Source organism: Lacerta agilis, chromosome 2 (genome assembly GCF_009819535.1).
Source record: "Lacerta agilis isolate rLacAgi1 chromosome 2, rLacAgi1.pri, whole genome shotgun sequence".
Classification (NCBI taxonomy): Eukaryota; Metazoa; Chordata; class Lepidosauria; order Squamata; family Lacertidae; genus Lacerta; species Lacerta agilis.
The window spans coordinates 32,338,171-32,362,210 of NC_046313.1; the positions used below are offsets into that span (position 1 = coordinate 32,338,171).

General features: G+C 41.5%; 1 protein-coding gene across 1 annotated transcript in view; it reads right to left on the bottom strand.

Moving 5' to 3' along the window:
- EVPL (envoplakin) overlaps positions 1 to 14,921 on the bottom strand; it is a 41,712-nt gene extending 26,791 nt beyond the window's left edge. Inside the window, exons 1-4 of the mRNA XM_033139351.1 lie at positions 14,840 to 14,921; positions 11,342 to 11,512; positions 911 to 1,013; positions 274 to 428 (exon numbers count right to left, since the gene is read on the bottom strand). Of these exons, the coding sequence (XP_032995242.1) occupies positions 274 to 428; positions 911 to 1,013; positions 11,342 to 11,512; positions 14,840 to 14,880 (470 nt within the window). The 5' untranslated portion in view covers positions 14,881 to 14,921. The remainder of the gene's footprint in view (positions 1 to 273; positions 429 to 910; positions 1,014 to 11,341; positions 11,513 to 14,839) is intronic.
- Between the last annotated feature and the right edge of the window lie 9,119 nt (positions 14,922 to 24,040).

Here is a 24,040-nt window from a genome sequence, read left to right on the forward strand (position 1 = left end):
TCTAGTCCAACCCCCTGCAATGCAGGAATATACAGGTGTTCCAAATGGGTATCGAACCTGCAACCTTGGGATTATCAGCACCACACACTAACCAACTGAGCTGTCCAGGCATGGTTGAATTTTGGTCTGTACATTGTTTTGGAAGGTGCAGATTTGGAAGATTCACCTTAAAATGCAAACTGAATCTAATTTGTGCCTCATCCCTAGTCACCATGCACTTAATTAAATTTAGTTCAGAAGGGTTGCAAACGAATAGAAGCACTACAAGCTCACTCTTTTTCAATTTCCAAAGCCTGAGGGTGCTTCAGACGTTTGACTTTGTCCACATCCAGGAAGAGGTCCTTCAGTAGCACCTCGGCCTCTTTCAGGTTTTTGGCATTCTCCTGCTGGAACTCAAAAGGCTTGTTCTGCTGGCGGTAACTGCTGTCCTGTAATAAAAAAAAGTGTTGGTGCACAAAATGCCATTATCCATCGGAGATGGTAAGAAGTGGCTGTGAATCATGAAGCCAAATCTTATTATTGAGTACAAACAGGCAGTTCTCGGTATTTTCACAAACTTGAGGAAAGTGTTTTGCGTCAGGCAGTGCATACTCATTAATTTACAGAAATCACTGCCAAAATATACACTGTTAGCCTGTAGCTTAGAGGATTCAAAACAACAACAGGTGAGACAAATTCGTGAAGGATTGACTTAGCATGCTGAGGGAACAACAAACAGATGATGCTTCCTGAAGGCATTGGGTTGGAGACAAAAAGATGGAATAATCTCTGGTACACCACCTAGACATTGGGTGTGCATATACATATGCATCTGAATCTTTAGGGTTTTAATGCTCTATTTAGGGCTTTCTCCAACACCCCTTCATCTCTAGCACATAGCGTGGGTCTCATATCAACCTCCCAAATTTACCTGCTTAAGTTTGTTTTGTGTTTCAAGGATGTCCTTTTCCACCTGGTCAGCATTTTTTTGCATGCGAGAGATGAGCACAGCCAAGTCATTTGTGCTTGAGGATCTGAGGACAAGAACAGAGAAATCAGGTGCATACAAATTACAGTAGTAAGTTTTCATTTGAGTCATGGCCCGATTAATCATTATGTAATTGCTAAATACTGGTGACCCTCCACTTACCTTCTGGACCCCCCCCCCAAATAAAATGCATGTAAATGGGGAGTCCTAGTGGCTTCTCTGTGTATCAGCTGAGCAGCCTCAACAAAGCCCTGCTGCACCTCCAGCTCACAAGGAGACCCTCCCAGGCCAATAGGAATGAAACAGATCCAAGTCTGCTGTTGAGAAATAGTGCCTAACTTTATTGCTGCCATAATGTGCAAGTGAGACATGCATTTTGGAGTGTTTGTGCCCAGTAATCTTCTGGGTGACTGCACACAGTCAGAAGTTCAGCAAAGCGATTAAGCTTCCCACAGCAGACAAAATGTAGCAGAGGTTGTTTCACTTGGTAAACACAAAGCACACTGTATACATATTATACACGGTTGCTACAAGAAAGTGTCTCTCTATGAGCCTAGAGAGGGTTTTCAGCTTTCAAAGTCATTCCACATCCAAAGTCCAAAGTTGCTAATGTCCTGCAACTTCAGTCGACTGTTTCTTCTTCACAAGTCTTTCTAGTTCTGTCCAACAATCCTTCTCCACAATTCTCCACCAGCCCAGGCTGATAAATTGCCTTCTCCATACACTCCTATAACCACAAATTAATATTGTGGATTGTCAACAGCCCGACAATCCAGACACAATGTTCGTTTGACCCACTGATGTCTTCCTAGTGACTACTTGAGAACCACCTAGGGTGTGTTACATTATATGTTGAAAAGAGCAATAGTTGGTTTCTTTCTCCCCTCAGTAATGAGTAAAGTATAAAAACTGCAGTGAATGACATTGCAGACTATAATATTGTAGGGAGTCATTCTAATGGAAAATAAAACTACTGTATATTCTGGCGTATAAGAGTACTTTTTAATCCAGGAAAATCTTCTCAAAAGTCAGGGGTCGTCTTATACACTGGGTGGAGAATCTGCGGTCGAGTATATCTCAAACTCTATATTTTAACTGGAAAAGTTGGGGGTCGTCTTATACGCCCAGTCGTCTTATATGCCGGAAAATACGGTATTTGTCTCTGAGAAGAGATACTTGTTATCTATCAGAAGCATCTATCGTCCTATATATATATATATATATATATATATATATGAACCTACTAAATATATTTTTGGTTACCAAAGATTTGTATTCACACTTTGAATGGAAATCATTATTTACAAATATACTACTGTATATACATACCATTCAAATTTTACAAGTTAAAAAATACCATTACATGACTGCTTTTGAACAATAAATACTATTGCATGCCAACTATCAAATACTGTCAAATATCACAACCAGTGGTTTTCAAACTCTCTTCTGGGAAGCTCACTTCAACTGTCCCCTATTCCTTCACTTTAAACCCCATTCCTGAGCCATGTCTTGATGCCTGATTCTCCCCCATCAGCCCCTGAATATTGGGATTGAAGGTGATTTCAAACCTGACTTTTTACCACCCCATGATTGAAATCAAAAGGGAGAACAGCTCCCCTTTGATATCATTAACCGTCAGCTCTTCCTGTCTCTAGTCTCCACACTGTGTCATGGACAGAGAGTTTAGCAATACTCTTCTGTGAGAATAACAACTGATGTTACTTCAACAACCACAAGAGAATGAGTATGTTATACGGGCACACAATGTGTTATTGTGGAACTCAACATTGCCCTTGTGAGTGAACTGAACGTGTATGAACCCGATAACATGCACCAGAATCATTTTCAGGGTTCCTCCACAAGAATGTTGTGGCACACAGAGGTTCCTTGGCAGGTGCCAAAGTGGCAAGTGTTCCTTGAAGGTAGGAAGCTTGATAGTCATTGTACTATTACATATCAGCTGCCCACGCTGGTAACTAGCACTGCACTGTGTTGCATATCAATGCTGCAAAATATAACTGCTGGTCACAACTGAATGCTGGTTGCAAGTATATTTGGTAAATATTATTCAGTGAATACCTGGAGGCTATTTTATGTTTTAAAAAACAACAACTGGAAAGGAAAACTCATTTTCCAACCTTAAATACAGTTGACACAATTTTACACCCACCCACCCACAAATCCACATGAAAATTTGTATGCATTTTATACATTTCCACCAGTATATATATATAATTTGTATATAAATGCATCCAATATACAAATTCTTGTAAGCGATTTCCCCAAATTTTATGTATTTCTTGTATGTGATCTTCACTAATATACACATTTTTGTGTATATGCATTTCTGTACAAATTTTTGCTGGAGAATGGCATTGTAAAATTCATAGAAGTGCAACTTTTCAAAGGTTAGCTGTGTTTTGGTTCGCGTATTTGTTCAAGTAGTATGAATAAAGCAGTTTCTCCTTAAAATGCAAACTTCAACAAAATTCTCCCCCATCCCTGCTAACACACAGTGCTATGTATTTAGCATGCACAGATTAAAAATGGCAGCATAAACTTTGAAAAGAAGTATCTGAGGCTAAAGATAGTATCAATTCACCCTGAAGCTAGCAATTGGTCAAGGCTCTGTGACACATGTATATGCATCTAAGCACATGCTTTTTGTCTACTGTGCTGTGGGATTGCAAGCCAAAGTAAAAAAAAAAAAAAACTGGCTTATTTCAGATTAATCAACAGAAAATAAAGAGTGTGTGCATGCAGGAAAGCGTAGCAATAAAAATGAGCTGATGTAATGAATGTCTGAGAAACAGCTGCCCTTTGTTGCAGAAAAATGTCAGAGGTATGTACCATCAGAAGTATTCAGTTTACACAAATCCTATGTCTTCAGACACACCCTATCATTACTGCTAGCATTAATCAATGGCGAAAGAAGAAATTAGAGTTCTAAAACTTTAGGTGCCTTGGAGAAGTCAATGAAGGGCTCTGTACTACTTCAGTTAAAATGTTGAGTGGCCTTCAAGTTTAGTTTCAATTTAGGCTCTCTGATCTGTTAATCCTGCTTTTCTAGAGCAGCAACAAAGGCTAGAATAAATTAGTAAAGTGGAATGGAGAGAAAAAGAGTGATTATGCATGTTGAGTCATCCTTACTTCTTATGGTGGATCATCTCTCTCTCTCTTCCACTTTAGTAATTTTCCTTTTAAATTAAGCTTGGACAATTGTGGCCTAGTGTAATTTAGGGTAGGCTGTAAAATGTTCGTGCTATTATTGCAAACAGTTACTGTAAAGAAAATGAGGTGTTGTTTTCTTGTGGGATTTAAAAAATTATTACATGCTGTAATCTTAATCTTGTCTTGTTTGTAGGATGCCCAGGGAATTTTTATTGATGGGCTGCTATAGAAATACTTAATTATTATATGGATAGATGATAGACAGATCAATCAATCAATCAATCAATCTAGATCCTTTCAAGGGGGCTTTTCTGTTTCAGGAATGTCACATTTTCTTAGCACTCAAAACAGTGATATATGTCAGATTGAATCTAAGCTAAGTCACTGAGCACATGCAATGACTTCCATGAGCCCAACAGAACTCCCACTCCCTCTCCTCCTCTTTGCTCTGCCTCCAAATCTGCTGTGGGGTGTGGGGAGAGGAAAGGGAGGAGACATTTTGTTACACGAGCAGAAGTTGTTCCGCACACACAACTGGATGCAACCAATTGCTCCTGTGCACAACTTTATTCTCTGTCACTGTTGAAGAAGGTGGGTGGTGATGTTTGGTGAGAGAGGGCCCACATATAACCAGGCTCCTGTTTTCCTCAGAGATCACTAGTCCTACCAGTTTGAATACAGAAACTGGTTTAACCTTTCTCATGTCAATTGCACAAGTTGCTTGCCTCTTGCTGACGCCCCACTGGCTCCCCATCCCTGGAATGAGGAGGAGCCATTGACGGCAAACACTTGGACACCACCCAGAACTTCAACTGTTGCTTTCTGCCAAACGAGAAGGAATATTAGTCATTACCCATGCAGCCTCCCCGACATGTTGAGACAGCCCTAGAAAGGTATTTGCTTTTCTGAGTTCTCTTTCTGCACCTTGGCCAACAGGCCTAGTCAAGGGAAACTCAATGTATCAGGCAGCTTTGCTCATACTTTGCAATTTATGGTATGATATGTATGGCAAGAAACCACAAAGTATTGAAACTCAAGGTGTTTTGGTGACCCACCTTTCTGATAAAACAAACTAACCCAAGAACCAAATATCAGCTGGAACAAGAAGCTTGTGGCTCATGGAACTCTTCCCTGTTGTCTGTTTGCATTTTGCCATGTGATGCTTGTTTAGAAATGCTCAGGACTGGTGACAGCATCTAGACCCTTTCAGGGCGCACTGTTTTTGACTCTGCCTCCTGTTTTGGGCTTCCTGCCCAACATTTCCCAAAGTGCCCCAGAGAATGTTATTCAACAGTGCTATGTCAAATGCTCTGGGGCATTATGGGAGATTTAACATGGCAGGCTTGATCCAGGCTCATGCCAGGGAAGGTTCATGAAGGTCACTCTGCTGTGGGTAGGGGTGGCTGCTCAAACCTCATGCTGCCCTCTGCACATGAGAGAACACCACAAAAGATGTTCCCACACATACTAAAGTTATCCCAACAACCACCTACCTTCCTAGATTCACAGCCTTGGCAAAACCTATGGAGCAAATTTATCCACCACCAAGCTTATATCAAAGGTTTTTCTTCAAAGTGAACCTTTTAATCATGTTCATCATTGCCTTGACTTCTTAAGAGGCATGAGCGCAGTATGATTGTTAAATGCTAACCCTGGTAAACAATTTTCTCCAGAACAAATAAATATTCTGTGCTTGCCTCTGTGTAACTGTCTTCATGGTAATTCACTGGCGATTCTCTCTAATTGGCTTTATTAAGCGTGCTTGGAGATTATCCAGGATAGGTCAGCAGTTACCTGCATTTCTGAAACTACCACCCCACAGATCTTTGTGTATAATTTAGGAAGTATCTTGGCTTTTCTTACTTGCCATATTTTTCTGTGTATAAAAGACAATGGTTCCCCCCCTTAATTTTTTGAGTAAAAAATGGGGGGGGGTCTTCTTATACAAGGTTTTTGGCAGGGCAATCAACAGCTTCAAGATTGCCGCAGAAAAGCTCAACAACTTTGGCAACCAAAAAATACTGATTTCTTAATTTAGGGTACAAAAAAATAGGGGTTGCTGTATACACAGAAAAATATGGTATCTTTAGTTAATGGAATGCTACCTATGCACTCTCTCTCTCTCTCAATTAACATTCTGCTTCTGATCAGGATTTTTAAAATTAAGTATGTGATACTCTTTTATAATGGTAAAGAAGCTTCATAAATACTCTCTGATACAGACCAAAATTCAAGGTCTAGATGACATCCATTTATACTATGTTGTTTTCTATGCCAAATTCTGGGCTTGTCATTCTGCTTTATTAATAGTTTCTCTACTGTACTTTTTTTCTCAACAGAAAAACATAAGGTGGCTACTAAAATAAAAAGATAAAATATACTCTGAAGTCCCTAGTGGAAGGGACTGGCTTGCCACACTTGTGACATCCAAAGAGGAGCTAGCTAGCTGACAGCTGGAACTACTTGATTTTTCAATAGAACATCAATTTCATTTTCTGAGTTAAGAACTGAGTTTAAGAACTAGGTGTATATTTCACCTAGATTCCTTGACCTGTGGATGTTTAATTTGTTCATCTGCCCTGGAAATTCATATAGCGCCTTTATTTCATTATTTAGTTATTCTGATACTCTCCCCAGGAAAACAAAATAGTTGGGTTGAACATCTTCTGTTAGACCATGCCATATATATATATATATATATATATATATATATATATATATGTGTGTGTGTGTGTGTGTGTGTGTGCAAGCAGCCCTGATGCTGTCTTCACTAGTGAACCTAGAAATTCCCCCTTAAAAATAAATAAAAATCAATTAGCTTCTAAAGCAATACAACTTACTAACAACTTCTGCACACCAATGAGCCTCCTAACTTTCTTGCTCTCATTCATTCAGGTTTAATCTGTACTGAAAAAGGGAAGAGGTCCAGAAATAGCTGTCAACTGGATTCAGAAATGATGACAACTCATAAGAATTTGTATGTGTGTCATCACTTTTCAGTGCCACGATAAAAGCTGGCATACATCTGTCTCGAGAGACAATGGAGTATGCCTTCAGGGGTGATGTCAAACCACTGGAAACAACAATAGCCATAATCTGCCAGCATCACACCCCAGCCCACAACAGGTCACCTGCACAATAATTGTTCATGTGTCCAAATCTGTGTTTATTCTCATCCCCACCTCATAACAGCTTTAAGAATCACAAACAAGCTCCTCCATGCTAGCTGCCAATGCAATCACTTTTGCATTCAGGTGACGGTGGAAGTTTGCAATGCACCAAAAGGTTATTAGGCAGAAAAGAAGAAGAAGAAGAAGAGAAGAGTTTGGATTTGAAAAGTTGCATAGGCTACGGATGTGTATACAGCCTTGGTGACATTAATAAAATACAAGCTCCACAAACTGAATGTGGTAGCAATTGTGCCAGGAGCTGGAAGATTATTAGAGGCCTCAGTTCCTATAAATGACAGCATTCGTTTCTTATTACTCTTAGGCGAAAAGATCAAGCAGTCAAGGAGCCATGACAGGGCACAGTGATTCAACTTGTCTCAGTTAGCTATGGGTGATGTCCAATTAAGTCATACTCAAGAGTATGACTGACATTGGCTATCATCAAGAATAGCCTGTCAAATTGGGAAAAATAAGGACAGGCTTAATTGAGTTAATATTTATGAGGCATTTGGAAGTTACTAAGCATTAGGCAGATCTTGGACATACTGCCTTGACTTTTTGAACTAGCAAAATCATTTGGTTTTGGATTCCTATCAAACGCCAACCGTCTAAAACATCAACCTGTCTTGGCTGTTTATTTTTTGCTTTGGGCATACAAAGCTAATTTTAAAAGTCAAGCTGACGACAAAACCAAAGCCAAGAAGATTTTATTGTATTCTTAGCAATTATCTATGAAGAAAATTAAAAGTTTACAAATGAATGAACAATGATTCCAGTGTGCATTGAGTTGATAGAAAAAATCTAGCCATCAGCAATATTTGTCTCCCTATCAGTTCAAATAGACTCAAGCCTGGAGTATATAGATTTTTTTCACGAGACAGCATTTGTCTTTAAAGGGTCACACCACAACTCAGTGGAACACCATGGGTCTGTGCCTCAACTGCTAGAATAAGTATGAGTGACGCCTGCTAGGGTAAAAGCACCACATTCAGAAATACTGATTATGACATCTATAAATGATGCAAACTGATAACATTTCCATGGCTTCTTATGAGGAGTGGTTAGATAATTAAACAGCTGACCATGGGTTTTGCATAGGGATGTCAGAGAATTTCAACAGAAAGAGAAACAGGATGGGAAATTCTCTCAATCTGAATGTTCATTGATGGTCAGGATCAGAAATCACACAAATGAATACAAGCAACATTCTTCATCATTGCCCCCCCCCCCAAGTCTGAAAATGTTACGTTAATGGTTACATTATTCTCTACGTTGTTTTTTTTAATGATTCCCTTCCATTGAAATGTACAGAAACTGACTGTTTAATTCATTGCCTATGTTTTGGGCATAGAAAATATATGAAGCCGAACTGTAGTGGAATGGGAATGGTGCTGAATGTGACTAACTGAGGATGGGATGGAAAGGAAATTGCTGCCTCCTTACATCCCTAGTTTTGCATGCAGAATGTCCCGGGTTCAATCTCTGGCATTTCCATTTTGTAGGAAATGATCAAGTTCCAGGGAGATGAAGAAGACCCTGAAGAGCTACTGCCAGTTGTAGCAAACACTATTGGAATGGAGGGAACAACGGTCTGACTCATTATAAGGCAGCTTCCCATGGCCTCCTATCAATGAGGCATATTTATTCCCTACTGCAGCTATTCGCAGGACTCCTCCAAACATTCAGGCATCCCCCACCCCTAGCCATGTGGATTAAACTCTCCATAAGGCAAACTATGCATAATCTGAATTATTGCATTATGGTACCTCAAACACTCTTAGTACAGCTCGGTTGTGGCATGCACAGAATTACCACGATGGTTTCAGATTTCTTTCATGTATATTCTCTTTTGGAAAGCCAAGACAGAGAGTTAGCAGATCAGTCTGAGGCCCACTTTGCTTTAACAGTGTGACAACATTGTGTGCCCTCAGACCATTCTCTGGCCTACACCATGTGCACAATCCAATCAGGAGGAAGACAAACTAAAAAAGGACATAAATCAGTCCCTAAGACAATATTACCAGCAGATACCTCCCTGGGAAAATCATCACACTCATGCTACTAACCTGCAGCATGTACAAACTTTTCAAATGGCAGCAGCCGCTCAGCAACAAAATCCCGATGGGGCATATAAGGGGAAGAGAGTAAGCAGCCAACAGAGAAGATTGTTCTTAAATTAAGCTAGCTTTGAATGGAGCCTAAAGACTCCATCTGCCTCTGAAGGAAAGGGAATTGCATGAAGCCAGAGCTTTGTTTTACTACTCCCACCGATCTGTGCCAACAGTATCCCTGGACTACAAGATATTCAGCACATCAATGGTTAGGAATTAAAAATGGTTTGTTAAGAGGGTTGCTAAGATTGCAAGAAGGATAGACAACAGGTTGCTCTTCAGTTGTTGCTGGACTGCATGTCCCATTACCCATGACCATTAGCGTTGCTGGCTGAAGCTGATGGAAGCTGGTGTCCCATAACATCTGGAGGGCACCACATTGGAGTAGAAAGTGAAGGAATGGAGGGAATGGACCATTTTGCAGCCAGTGCAAAATGGCAGCCTGCATACCTTAATGTCTGTTGCACAGGCATTTACCACAGGTTGCCCCTGATGGAAAAGATGCATCCCTTCCCCACTCTGAACCCTGAAGAATTACTATTCTAGCAACTCACATAAACATTCAAAAAAGGCATCTGCAAAAGGTAAAAATTTATCAAAACAGAGGCAGTCCACAGACATGGACAAGAAAACAGATTACCTTTAACCAGGGTAATTTTTTAACAAAAACAAGAAGCAGGAGAGGTGCCAGTATTGTGCACCCTTGAGAACCTCCTGAAAAAAGCACTGCCCTTAACAAACAAGGATAATTGGGGTGTATGAACTTCTCCTTATCCAATATTATTCTACCCTCTGCTAACTTGACTTATTGGGCTCTCCTGCTTTGGCCAGTTAGGTGTTTCACTGCCTTGAACGGTGCCTTGTATGCATTATACCTGCAAGAGGAATCACACCCTTCCAAGAGGGAGAAGGGAAATCTGGCAGCCAATGGAAAATGTTTAGCCGTCAGCCTCCTATGCTTGGTCACCACGGAGCAATGGCAGCTATGCCCCTTTGAAGGCTACCTTGTCTTTTAAGAATCCTAATGGCAGTGGGATGCAAGAGAGCACCACAATTTCCATCCCACTACAGGAAGAAAAAAGATCAAGCAGGGTAACAGAGCTAGAGCAACAATAAGTCTTGTGGCACTTTCAGACACTTTGAGACATCTCGGTCTCCTATTGAGACAATTCCCATCCCCACCCCCTGGAAATTGTCGCAATAGGAGACAGAGATGTCTCAAAAGACTGTGGGTCACTTGTGCTGGGAATACCACCAGATGTTGAGCTTTTAGGTATGCTCCCAAGCCAAGCCATATTTTCCATAACTAGCCTCAATAAATAGGGATTTTCATCTTCCCACTTGTACACAGATATTCAGAAGCATTTGCCAGGCTGAGGAAGAGGAAGCCTGCTGTGGAGATGAGAAGCCAGTATAGCTTTTACAGCAGAACACTTGGTGTGTCTGCTCAAAAGAAAAAAAAGCCAGTGTGGTGTAGTGGTAGGAGTGGTAGACTCATAATCTGGTGAACCAGGTTCGCGTCTCCGCTCCTCCACATGCAGCTGCTGGGTGACCTTGGGCTAGTCACACTTCTTTGAAGTCTCTCAGCCCCACTCACCTCACAGAGTGTTTGTTGTGGGGGAGGAAGGGAAAGGAGAATGTTAGCTGCTTTGAGATTCCTTCAGGTAGTAATAAAGCGGGATATCAAATCCAAACTCCTCTTCTTCTACCACAGAGTTCAATGTTTACTCCCAACCAGGTGAGTGAATACAGGCAACTGCTCACAGGCCACTTATTCTTTTGGACCTTCCCTTAGGCAAACAATGTTCATTCCCCCCCCCCTTTACTTGTAAGACACTTTGCCAGTTCAGAGGTGGCCTCTTGGCGTCCATGGTGCTCTCCCCACTACTGCAAAAAACACAGACTTTTAAACTACTTACTTGGGCTGCTTGATCGGGGACCCTTTGCTCGGGGAGCTTCTGCTTGGCGAGCCTTTGCCCACCCCTTTGAACATCTTGGCGGCGGCTGAAGCTCCCCTCTCTCTTGCTGTTTGGAAGTCTGCTGAAGAAAGGGGTGGGTGCGTTCCAGCAGCTGCCTCTGCCTGCGGTTGTCTGTGGAGATGGTATGACAGGAGAGGATGAGAAAGTCTGCAGGTTGTTAAAAGCAGAACCTGGGTGGCTCCTCCCTGAGCTGCAGGTGATCAAGAGCCGAGATGGAAACTTGTCTTAAAAAAAAAAAAAGACTAGAAAAACCAGTTTAGGACTGAATGAGTAAAAAAAAGCCCAGAGGAAAGGAGTGGGAGACCCCACCCTGGTATTCTGAAGAATGTGCTTCTGTACAAGCAGCGGCATACCCAGTTCTATTCACACCATTTCTGACAGACATTTCGTACACTGCAATTCCCTACCCAAAATGCAATCTACATCTGGGGAAATAACATGTGAGCCCGTAGTTACTACATCAAAAGTAGCTTTGCTCATTTGCTAGCACAAAGGATCAGGCGGTCCATCTGTGTGGCTGCTGTCCAATCCATTCTGCACCCTCGCTATTTAGATCTACCACTGATTCCTTTCGACAAAAGGGAAATTTCCCAATCAATTCCTAAAGAAAAAAAAAGATTTCGATTTGCACCAGGTTAAGATCAAATTGTGAAAAAAATATTTATTTAAACCATTCATTATTCAACAAAACATATGCCCCACTTGCCTGTAAATAGAGAGGGGTATTCCACTAAGATTTGTGTCTTTAGGGTTTTGCCACCTCCCTTTGGAATCCCCTCTTCAATATTAGAAAGGTGGCATCTCTGTTGTCTTTTGGATGTCTACTGAAAACCTTCCTCTTTCAAAATGCCTTTTAAATTGAGATCCTTACCAGTCTACATCCGTATTGGAATTGTTTTTAATATGTTTTTATTGCTTTGTCACCTGTTCTTTGCCACCCTGGGCTTCTTTGTGAGGAAGGGCAGGATAGACACTTAATAAAGAAGGAATGAATGAATGAAATTACACTTTCCAATCCTTTCCCATAGATAACCAGAGCTATCACTACACCGCCATGTTGCTTTTGCTGTAAATTTCTTGATCGGCTCTCAACTTCCCTGCCCTCCGCATAGTTGCACCGAAATAAACATTTGTTGGCACTTTACATACAATGTTGTATATACCGAAGTAGCTCTGGGTTGGAGCTTACCTCAGGTTCCTCTCTGCAAGGTATTGTGAGCAAACCCCCTGTGGTTATTTGTTTCCTCCTTCCAGCTGGATCGTGTCCAGCAAAGATTGGTACAAGAAATATTTTCTTAAGCACCTTTTCAGCTTTGGCCGTCAAATGTGCCTGTGATATGGCTGATGTGGGTGTGCAGGGAAACTGCAACTCATCTCAAATCATGAATTCAAAACATGCCAAGCATCTGAGCTGAAAGAAGCCCTGCTTGCCAAAAAACAAACAAAAAGCACACACACAAAGGTGTGGCTTTCATTGAAGAGCAATGATTTCTTTGTGAAGTTGCAAGAAACCATTTTCTGGCTCAAGACTAGAGGGCTGAGAATAGGCTGAAGTAGCACTAGTGCGCTGGCTTTGATCTAGGCGACAAATTAAAAATTAAAAAACAAAAACAAAAACCTTTTATTGCTTGGGGAAAGAAATTTGAGCATCCTGCTGAATTCTAGCTGTGAAGGAGGACCACCCTGATGCATTCAGCACTTCTTTAGTGACTGTCTTCTTGTACTTGGAAATAATCCAGGAGGGAGATTGTGCAGGGCTGTTTTGGGCCCTTCCTTGTATTATTATTCAGGCACAAATTGCTTGAAGCAAGGAGAGACGCTCAAAAGCCATTTGTGCTCAGTGTCTCAGGCATGGGTTTAAAACCTTTCGCATTAGCACAGCCTCAAAGAGTAAGGTGTTCAGTCTAAGATATTGGTGGCATGGATTTGGGTTTTATAAAACTTCAATGTGCTGGAAACTCATTGAGAAAGAAAGGGAATGAAGTTCCGTATCATCATGCCCTCTGTCCTCACTCTTCTCTTTTATCATCTGGTCCTGACAATATAAGGACAGAAGGTTTGGTGGCATGAGGGAATGAAATTATATGCAACACCTCATGAGGTTTATATCACAATTATTCCAATTCTCATATCGATATGGCTTAGGGTAGAGCAAGATCAAAACCAGGCTTGATTGTGTCATGTATTGTGTAACATATCCATGGTTCTCCGCCCCCCCCCAAAAAAATTCAGAGCAATTTTAACTGGCCTACTCAAATTTGTGATGTTGTTTTCGTTCTGATTATACTGTGGTTGTTGCCTTAATGCACCAACTAGTCTAATGTTATCGGTTGCTTTCAAAATTTGAATTACAGTGGTACCTCAGGTTAAGAACTTAATTCATTCCAGAGGTCCGTTCTTAACCTGAAACTGTTCTTAACCTGAAGCACCACTTTAGCTAATGGGACCTCCCGCTGCTGCTGCGCCGCCAGAGCACAATTTCTGTTCTTAACCTGAAGCGTAATTTCTGGGTTAGCGGAGTATGTAACCTGAAGCGTCTGTAACCTGAAGCATATGTAACCTGAGGTACCACTGTACGCACTTTCATATTGTCATTGCATGGTGGCTTAATTAGTGCTTGCTCTCTTGTTATCACATATTCCTGAGAACCAGAATATAAAATGAAAATGAAATAGATACACAACAGTAGGTGAATGAACTCGGCCCTAACAATTCATTCAGCCTCTTTTCACTGGTAGTCTAACAGATGCTTCTGCAAAAAGCACACAAGAAGCAACACGATAACTAATAAATGACCCATTCATTCCTTTCATTCCAGTGCATTCTGGGACTCAGAAAGTCCCCGCCATATAGCACACTTTAAAGGTTATTTTCAAAGGCAAGGCAGGTATTCTGAAGATGGAGTCAGTACAACTAGTTGAACTGGCTCAGCTGCAATGTCAGTAACTTTCTATGCACACTGGGCAGAAACCGTTGTAAACAGTACTGGTTTGGCAGGACCTGAGCTAAAATAAGTCTCGGGGTGCTACAAATAAACCCTTTAGGGCATCCACTGAGTACAACAGTGAAATGTACAGAAAGAGAAGGGTGAAGGAATTCCAGAATTATTGGTAGCTCATTGCTTGTTTTTATTTCTCTCTGGCAGAGATCAAGAAATGTTTGCGGCTGGGATAGGATAGTGGAGAAATCTTGTGATGGCTGGCAGGCATGACATGATGTGGAAGCATCAGGCTTGCAGGAAAGGTGTTCCAGCAAAACTTCTGGTAGAGACTGAACCTGACTGAAGTGGTGATGGCATCATCAGCAGAGTTCCTTTGAATGTCATTCTAGCTAGCCGCAAAGAACCCCAGTGCTACTGCAATAGTTTGCAAAAGTAGTTCAGATGTTCCTTCACACAAATACGAAGACTTGCCATCAAGCATTCTTGTGTGCCCTTACCTGCTACTGCCCAGGATGCTTTGTACATCTGGACAGGACATCACAGAAGCTGGGAGGTCCAATGGCCGTGGAAAAGTTCTGAAATGAAGGTCATGAGAGAAGATGTTCAGACATCAATGCTATGGGTGAACTCTGGCTATCATGAGCTAAAAGGCAATATAGCAAATATGTATGTTTTCAGCTTCAAATATCACCATGTAAATAGGGAGAAGGTGCAGGCAAGGACCATAGCTGTCAACCTTCCTTTTTCTTGCAGTGGGAAACGGCGCTGGAATAAGGGAATTTCCCGCAAAAAAAGGGAAAGTTGACAGCTATGGCAAGGACATAGGTATGGATGTTAGGCAGCCAAAGAGTGCTATAGAAAAAAATATAAATGCTCTGCTGGATCAAGTTAAAGACCTATTTAATTCTGTGTTCTGTTACCACAGTGGCCAACCAGATGCATGTGGAAAACCCACAAGCAGCAAGGGAGGATAAATTCAGTTCAGTAGCCATTTAAAGCTGAATCTATCTTGTTTCAAAATTTGCACTTCTGTGAATTTTGCAATGCAGTTCTCCAACCAAGCAATGTTCACAAAATGCAGATATTAGGGGAAAGTGTGCATAAAAATGAATACATTTGTAAAAAATAACTTACAGACATGCTTTATATAAGGAAAGGTTGCTTGCAAAAATGTGTACGTTAGGAAAAGTTGCATATAAAAATTATTTATTAGGAGAAATTTGAGTTAAAATGCTGATGAATTTTCATGGTGTGTGTGTGTGTTTAGTACAAATGGCTGCAAAATGTGGAGAACTGAAATCAATAATGGAAAAAAGAGAAATGAAAACCAAAATTGGCAGATCCTGAACCACAAGTAAGACATGAGCACAACAATATTCTCCCACTAAAATTCTCAGCAAGGTTTATTTCAGTAGGTCTACTCCGAATGGTTGGATTCAACTATTTATTTATTTTTTGTTTGGTTGGTTTATTTGTGATCAACACTTTTTCAAAATTGGTCCATTCTTTCTAAAGCATTACAAAGCTGTGTTAGGAGGTCCCCTCCTTAGCTTTGGTATTTCCATAAATATTGACACTCTCTTCTCTGCTTTGTTTTTCCTTATGTCAGGCAGTGCACACACAAAAAATAATACTTCTTATTGATTCCATGATTCCTTTCTCTAACAGGCTATTCTGTGTTATTTTGAATGCATATAGCAACCAGCAATGTATGACCAGAGTCACACAGGCACATATTGTTTATTTTCTTGGCAGAGCTGTTTAGTATGTGATCAAACATGCCTTTCAGTCTGGTTGTCAAAAGAAAGAAAAGACTTACAACCGAGAAGCAAGTTTGTGTGTGTGTGTGTGTGAAGATACTATACAAAGTACTGGGAGTGAGCCAGTAGGAACACTCTGGTTATAATAGGCACAATTCATCCAAAGTTAAATGGATTTCTTTCAATGGAAGAGATTTAAACACATTCTTAATGGGGCATGAAAGCATCTAACAACTTAGGCTATTAGAGAGTCTGGGAATGGCAGCTTTTCCATGCTGCAACAATATGTGGCAATCTGGACTTTTCACATGGTTAATTCCCGTAGATCGTGACATCAGAGCAGTTGGCATAACTTGATATAAAAGGAGATTCCTATTATGAACTATCCTTACCCTAGTACTTAGTCCTCACTTCAAACGTGACCTGGGAGGTATGAGTAAATATCCCGACTTCCCAGTACTTACTGCAAAGATCAGCACATTAATCCTGTGTTGCCAGCAAGGATTAATTATCACCTCCTACAAGAAAGAATTGGGTTCTACATAGACAATGACATCTTCCTCCAAAGGTTAAAGTCATGATTCAGGAAACCAGTTAGTCATCTTCAACTGAGGTCATGTCCCTTCAACTTCAAACTTAGCAAAGTAAATGGAATAGAAGACAGGAACGTGTAGGAAATAAACAATAGTACAAAGGAATAAAGCTCTAATAAGACTCACACGTCCAGAAAGACCCGTCCCCGCTCCATAGTGAATAATTGACCCCAAAACTCCAGATTTTCAATAGTTGGGTAGGTCACAAACTCCAAAAGGACCCAATCTTTGCTCCTCAACTTTCTCAAGGATCAGCCCCATGCCTTGCTGAACATGGACCAAAGGAATGGGAGAGATCTTTCTGTTGTCTGGCGGGTGTTCTTGAAAGTAATATACAAAAATGTACCTCCAGTTAAGAACTTAATTTGTTCCGGAGCTCCATTCTTAAGTCAAAACTGTTCTTAACCTGAGGGGCGCTTTTACTAATGGGGCCTCCGGCGCGCGGCTTCCGCTCCCATCCCGGGGCAAAGTTCGCTTCCAGGAGCACCTACTTCCGGGTTGGAGGACAGTACGTAACCAGAGGTTCCACCGTATTAAGGATAGCATCTTTCTGGCTCCATCGCATTGTGCATTTGCCTTATGGGTTGCCATTCTTGCTTTAATGCCTCACTAACTCTAGGCAGACCCTCCCTTTTCAAAGATTTGCCCTGCCTGAAAAAACAAAGCGAAGGCACAGATGTTCGTGGAAGCAGAAAAAGAATATTAGATGCGCTCTACAAGTTATTCCTCCGTCTCACTGCCTCAGATCTGAAGAGCCAAGCCAAGCCGCCTTGCCTGTGTTCAAAGTCATAGGCACAATCTCACCTCCTGCTGAACCAGGTGGCACACAGCTTATTCCTATGGGGCAAAGCATCAACTAATCAACACCACACCCACCTTTGGGGCCACAGCAGGTTATCAAGCCAGCCAAAGACATAGAAGGAAGCACTGGCAGTTGCTACAACACAAAGATGGAGGTCTTCACATCTCCTTCTGATTCCTATTCCCACTCAGGAACAGAATCCCTTTTCATAAAGCTGCAACATCAGGACAGATCTCTCTCCTGCCTGCTGAAACTTCCTTACAGAATTCAGGCTTCACAGAGGTATTGGTGAGGTAACTGGCATATTAACAGGGCTGCAGACAGCCAGTGGCAGGGGGATCTCAATGTGGGCCTGCAGCAGGCTTTATTACAAGCAGAGAGAAGAGATGGAGACTAGGCTGTGCTCAAAGAGATCGCACACAGCTAAGCCACAGCATCTGAATAAGACACTGTTTGGAAGACTGGCAGAATCTTTACAGAGTTAGACTAACCTCATCCTTTCTCACACATATGCTTTTGTGAGGGGCATGCAAAGACTCTGGGTTGTCGCTACACTACAATGTACACCTGTAAATTTTTTTTACAGTGGGTGAGAATACTTTCATAACACTCAGTACTGTGACACAAGTTTTACTTGTGCTTCTTATTAAATAGTGGGTGGACATAGCAGACGACACAGTGATTCTCCAAGCAGCTCTTTTTATTCTCAGGCTGGAACAGAACTGAACTGAAGGGCTCAGCAGCCTGCTTATATAGAACTCAGCTACAAGCAACAGTAACAACTTTCTGTAGTTACCCAATCCAAGAACGTCACTTTCAATCCCTCATTTGCATGTGTGAGCCTGAGTGAGAACTGCAGCAGAATGAACTATATACACACACACCCCTAGTGGCCTAGGGTGAGAATTTCAATACATAACACTTCTCTTTCAGGCCGGGATGATTATGACAATGGAGAAAATGTAATATACACACTAGTTGTTATATGTCAAATAAATGAGAATGTACTTTGGCATTTTCACCTAACAGCCTTTAACCTGAATTGCCCTCCAAAATATCCAGAGAAGGGAGAAGGCATTTACATAATATTTTTATTGTTTAAAGGGCAACACGAAGTGAGAGTCACTATTGGATGAGTCATGCAAAATAGGATGACCAGTTATGATGCATTCCAGCTGTGGCTGTAAATATTTTCAGCCTGAAGAACCCCCTGAGAAACATGTCTTACTTCACAATGATACACAAATGGGGTTAAGGACTGATAACATAACCACTTTTTCAGCTCTGTCTCAACTTGCTGGACTTCAGCATTCTGACTTATTTTATTTGATGCTTTGTTAAATTCTTTTTTCTTCTTCAAGCAGCAACTATTCCAGCACCGTTTCTACAGTTGCCTCATGCTGTATTAAATCATACTTCATCTTTACTGATGTAGTCGTGGCTTTTAACTCATGAATTTTGAAAGCTAGAAATCCTTGACTCACTGCTCTTGGATCACTACGGTCTTCTGTACTGCACAAAATACTGGTACTTTGCAAGACATTGGGGGGAGTTGGAAATGTGTGTGCAGTGACCAAAGGGTTAGGACATAACTCCCATTCCTGAATGCTGACTCAGTTCCAAGCTGGGTGGCCAGTGACAGAACCAGCCTATCTGTAGACGTAGGCATATCTGGCAATTTTGGTTTTACTCAGTTTTTGAGATTTCCAATCTTGCCACCAGTTAGAAATGGTTTGAAAAGTTTTCATGAAAACCCACCAACATTTTATCTATACAGTGGTACCTCTGGTTAAGTACTTAATTTGTTCCGGAGGTCCTTTCTTAACCTGAAAATGTTCTTAACCTGAAGCACCCACTTTAGCTAATGGGATCTCCCGCTGCCGCCGCGCCGCCAGAGCACGATTTCTGTTCTTATCCTGAAGCAAAGTTCTTAACCTGAAGCGTTATTTCTGGGTTAGCGGAATTTGTAACCTGAAGCATATGTAACCCAAGGTACCACTGTATATTTAAAAGCATTTTAAAAAGGTAATGGTAAAGGACCCCTGACAGTAAAGTCCTGTCACGAATGACTCTGGGGTTGCAGTGCTCCTCTCGTTTTACTGGCTGAGGGAGCCGATGTTTGTCCGCAGACAGTTTTTTCCAGGTCACATGGCCAGCATGAGTAAGCTGCTTTTGGTGAAACCAGAGCAGCAAATAGAAACACCGTTTACCTTCCCGACGGAGCGGTACCTGTTTATCTACTTGTACTTTGACGTGCTTTTGAACTGCTAGGTTGGCAGGAGCAGGGACCGAACAACAGGAGCTCAGGGATTCGAACTGCCAACCTTCTAATCGGCAACCCCAAGGCTCAGTGGTTTCCACCACAGTGCCACCCGCGTCCCTTAAAAAGCATTTATATACCACTTAATATTTCAAAAATCTCTAAGCGGTGTACAGCCTATTTCCCCCCTTTATAGTATTAAAACAAAAGCAACCTAAAGCCAGTGAAACATAACCCAAAACACACAACGCATATAAAAGTGAATAAAACAGCCACTACCGGGTCACACTGCCTGATCTAAGGTGGGTTACATCTTAGCACTACCACCATAAGAATATATGGTAAACAAAAATAATAAATGGGTCCCTATTTGCATGTTTGAGTTAAAGGTGAGTCCGAATCTGGAAGCATTGAAGACTCCTGCACTAGACCATATCCCCTCTGCCACACACCCCACAACCACAAACTCAAGATGCATTTTTACTTGTGCTGATTTTCAACATGAATATTTAAAAGCAGGCTGAGAGTGAGTGCTGTCCTAAGCCTCTCCAGAGAAAACAGCACAGAGGGATACTTTGCATTAAGAATAATGTTTGCAGCACGGAGAAAAGGAAAGCTATATCCAAACAGATTTGTCGGATGAAATTTAAGTAGCAGAATTAGAACCTGCTGTTCAAGTTTTGAATCTTCCTTTGTGTGCATATCCATAGAACAGACAAAAGAGCTCCATTTCAGTTTTGCAGAAGCAGAGAAAGAAATAAGTTGTTGATTTGAACAAATTCCAAGTATACAGAATTGTATGGCAGGAACGAACTTAAAAGTCTCTAGGACAGCCTTCCCCAACCTGGTGCCCTCTGGATATCTTGGAATGTAAGTCTTGGGAGTGTTCCCTTGATTTACACACACCTTCAGTTGAAAATGTTATTCTGTTGGGCTCCAAAGCTGCCATTAACTTTCACCCAATTTTTATGGTTATTGTTTTTATCATTGCATATGGGTTTGATGTTTTTGTTGTGTTTTATTATGTATTGTGGTGGTTTTTTAATTGAGCCCTGCCTTGGAATTACATTGTAATGAAAAGCATGTATCTGTCAGCAAAAGTAGAAAAATTATTCAAAATATCCACTCAAAGATCTAATTTTTCTACTTTTGCTGACAGACAAAGAATCAGAAGTTTTCTCCTCATCCTCATTGTCATTTCTCTCTCTCTTTTCCTTTTTTCCTGTTTGTGTTTTTATTTAGATTAGCTTCTTTTATCTTTGATATTCTAAAAATATATTGGGTATTTGATACTAACTTTCATATTTCCCCCCCAAACTTTAATAAAATCTATGGGTGGGGGAAATGCTTTAAATACATCAATTAGAAAGCATACTGAAGACATCGGGTTGAGAAAAACTGCTGACCTGTGAGCTTCCTTGATGTCTGGGTTCTGTGTTTTTACCACTAAACCAGAAGTATAGAAGAGTTCTCACTCCCAAACCAGAATTAATATGGAACATTCATGGATTTGACGCCCTGAAAGAGCACATGGCAAATATGGCATGCAACTTCTTCCATGGAGGTGAGATTCTTTAACCCTAAGAGACCTAACACATGAATCAGATTATTGTTAGGGCCATATGTAGTCTTTGCTATATTTTTTTTTAATCTGCACTGAGGGAATCAGAACACTGCAGCAAGAAACTAATTTCTGCAACCTGATTAAACTACACAAATTATGCGCAGTCCCTGTCTTTTTGTTGTTGCTGCATACTTTGTTTTGAAACGTTTACTAATTTGCATAATTTATTCTGCTTTTGCTAGGCATTGCAAACATATCAAGAGCTTAAAAGTCCTTTTAAAAAGAAGGAAAGTCAAGTAGTGCCAGAAAATAATAATCAGGAATCTGAATGCTATGCTCAGTACTACATTCCCTGCTCCTATGAGGCCACAGCGTGCAAATTCTGCCCCTCCATGTGTCACAAAAGCAGAAAGCTGAGAGTTAACCAGAGTGCATAATATGAGAGATGCCTTGAGAATAGGAAATCAGTTTAGTAGCAAGCCCTGGTGGCTCATGAGTAGACCTATATATTAAATAAGACTAGCCAAGGACATTAGATGTGGGGAAGATTTCATCCTCTCCTGAACACTAGCATAGAAATATCATCCCTCCAAATACAAAGACACTGATACTCCTTATAAAAGGATTCTTGTGTCTTCCCGAGCTTGGAATTCATGTGTGACTGTGGTAAAGCTTGTAAACTCATGAAGAGTCATAACATCTCATAAAAAAATATATTAAAGAGGCCAGAGGATTTCTCAGACTTTCCACTGGGTGTCCAATTTGCAGTGTGCATTGTTTTGTTAAGTTCACGGGAGCTTGAAATGGCAAGGGAGGGCCTGGGAAAGGCAAATTCAAACCAGTTCCACTGTACCTCACCCCTGTGTGCTTTTGTTCGGCATTGCAAAGAGTAAAAGAACACATGGGTCTGAAACCTAGACGGGGATGGGCAGAAAGCACTCTGAAGGTCCACAATGCCTCCCATGAATACCCAGACCAAAGACTTGCACAAGAAGGTAGTGATGGATATGGGTGTCCCTCTCCCTAACTTGGCCAGAATCCCTTTAAGTGAAGCAAGCACTTGGGAGACATAGGGAGAGAAAGGAATACGCAAGAGTTGCAAGGAGAGAATGTTACCAAGAAAGCGATAAAGATGTTCATACTTACCAACACCCCAACCTTTGTACACATTAGATCTCCAATCTTAAGCGGCAGTCACCGACGCTGGCTCTACTTCCTCAAAGTACAGGCGTGGGAGTGGCAGAGAACAGCAGTATTGAACTTTCACTGATTTTCTTTATAATCTGTATCAGCCTGGCACATGAAGGTAACTGAATGGCATCAGAAATACTGTATGTGAAGAGGGGCTGTGGCTCAGTAGGAAAGCACTTGCCTGCTCATCTGCCTATTCATGTCTGCTCATTTGCCTTTTCATTGCTATTACCCACGGTCATCTTAATAAGTCCAAAGGAGAAGGAATATTGGGGGGAAAGTACCCATTTTTATCTTACTTTCGTGGAATTAGTTAAGTTGGAGTGGGCCTAGCTAGCCATCAAGCCCAAACCCTGCTCAGTGCAAAACAAAAACCCCAGAGCTAAAGCATCCCCCACAGATTCTAGGCCGGGGCCAACAACACGGTGTCCTTGAGGTGTTGATGGACTCCCAACTCTCATCAGCCTCAGCCAGGATGGCTGATGATCCCACACCCTACTCAGGCAAGGTGCTTGAACATCTGGAGGCTATACAAGCCTGGGCTCTCTTGGGAGAGGTGGATTATTTGGATCCATTTCAGGCTTCATTCTCATGCCTTGGTCACTCTCACGCATGACTTGTGCTGGGAGACTGGCAGGAGGAATGTCACTGTGTTATTTCTCCTGTACCTCAGCAGCTTTTTGATACCATTTATCTTCTGGATAGGCTTTGCAGAAATGAGGCACCACTTTCTCCATCTTGTTGCCCTACACTAGTTAACTAGTAGAAGATTCACAAAGCTGCTGAGTGAAGTCGACCAGGGATTTGGAGTGCTGTGCTTTCGGTATGCTGATAACATCTAACTCTACTACTAATCCAGGTAAGGCTGCCAAAATACTAAATGGATGTCTGAGGCCAGTGAGAATCTGAAGCTCAATTTGATGGTTCAGAGCTGGTTTGTTTGACCTGGACAGTAGTGTTCAGCCAGAATAGAATTAACCTGGCCCCGAAGGCTCAGAGTTGCAGTTCTGGGGGCAATGACTGATTCAGCTTTGTCACAGGAAGTCCAAATGGCTTCCATGGCAAGTAGCACCTTCTACCAACTGAGAACATGAAAACACCCTTCAAGACAGCCAGCCTATCCATGCTTTGGTAACATCCAGATTTCATTATATCAATGTATTTGAATGGAGACTTCAGTTATCCCAGAATGAAGGGTTGAATTCAAAAAGGTCATTGCATGAGAGATGCAACTTCCACCCCTTTAAAAAATATGCTTCAGAAGGTTTGAGGAACCCCCAATGTGGGGGGGGGGGCGGAGCAGAGGAGGAAGACTGACAGCACCAGTCGTTCTGCTCTGGCAATAACCCACAGTTGTTGAAATACTGGTGGAGAATAAGGTGCGTGCCATAAGGTCAAAAGAGCCACACTGGTTACCAGCCTATTTCTAGGCAGAATTCAACTCCTGGATTTCAAAGCCTTTATATGGCTTAGGACCCGGACATCTCAAAACCACCTCCTCCCATATTTCTGCCTACCTATTAATGTA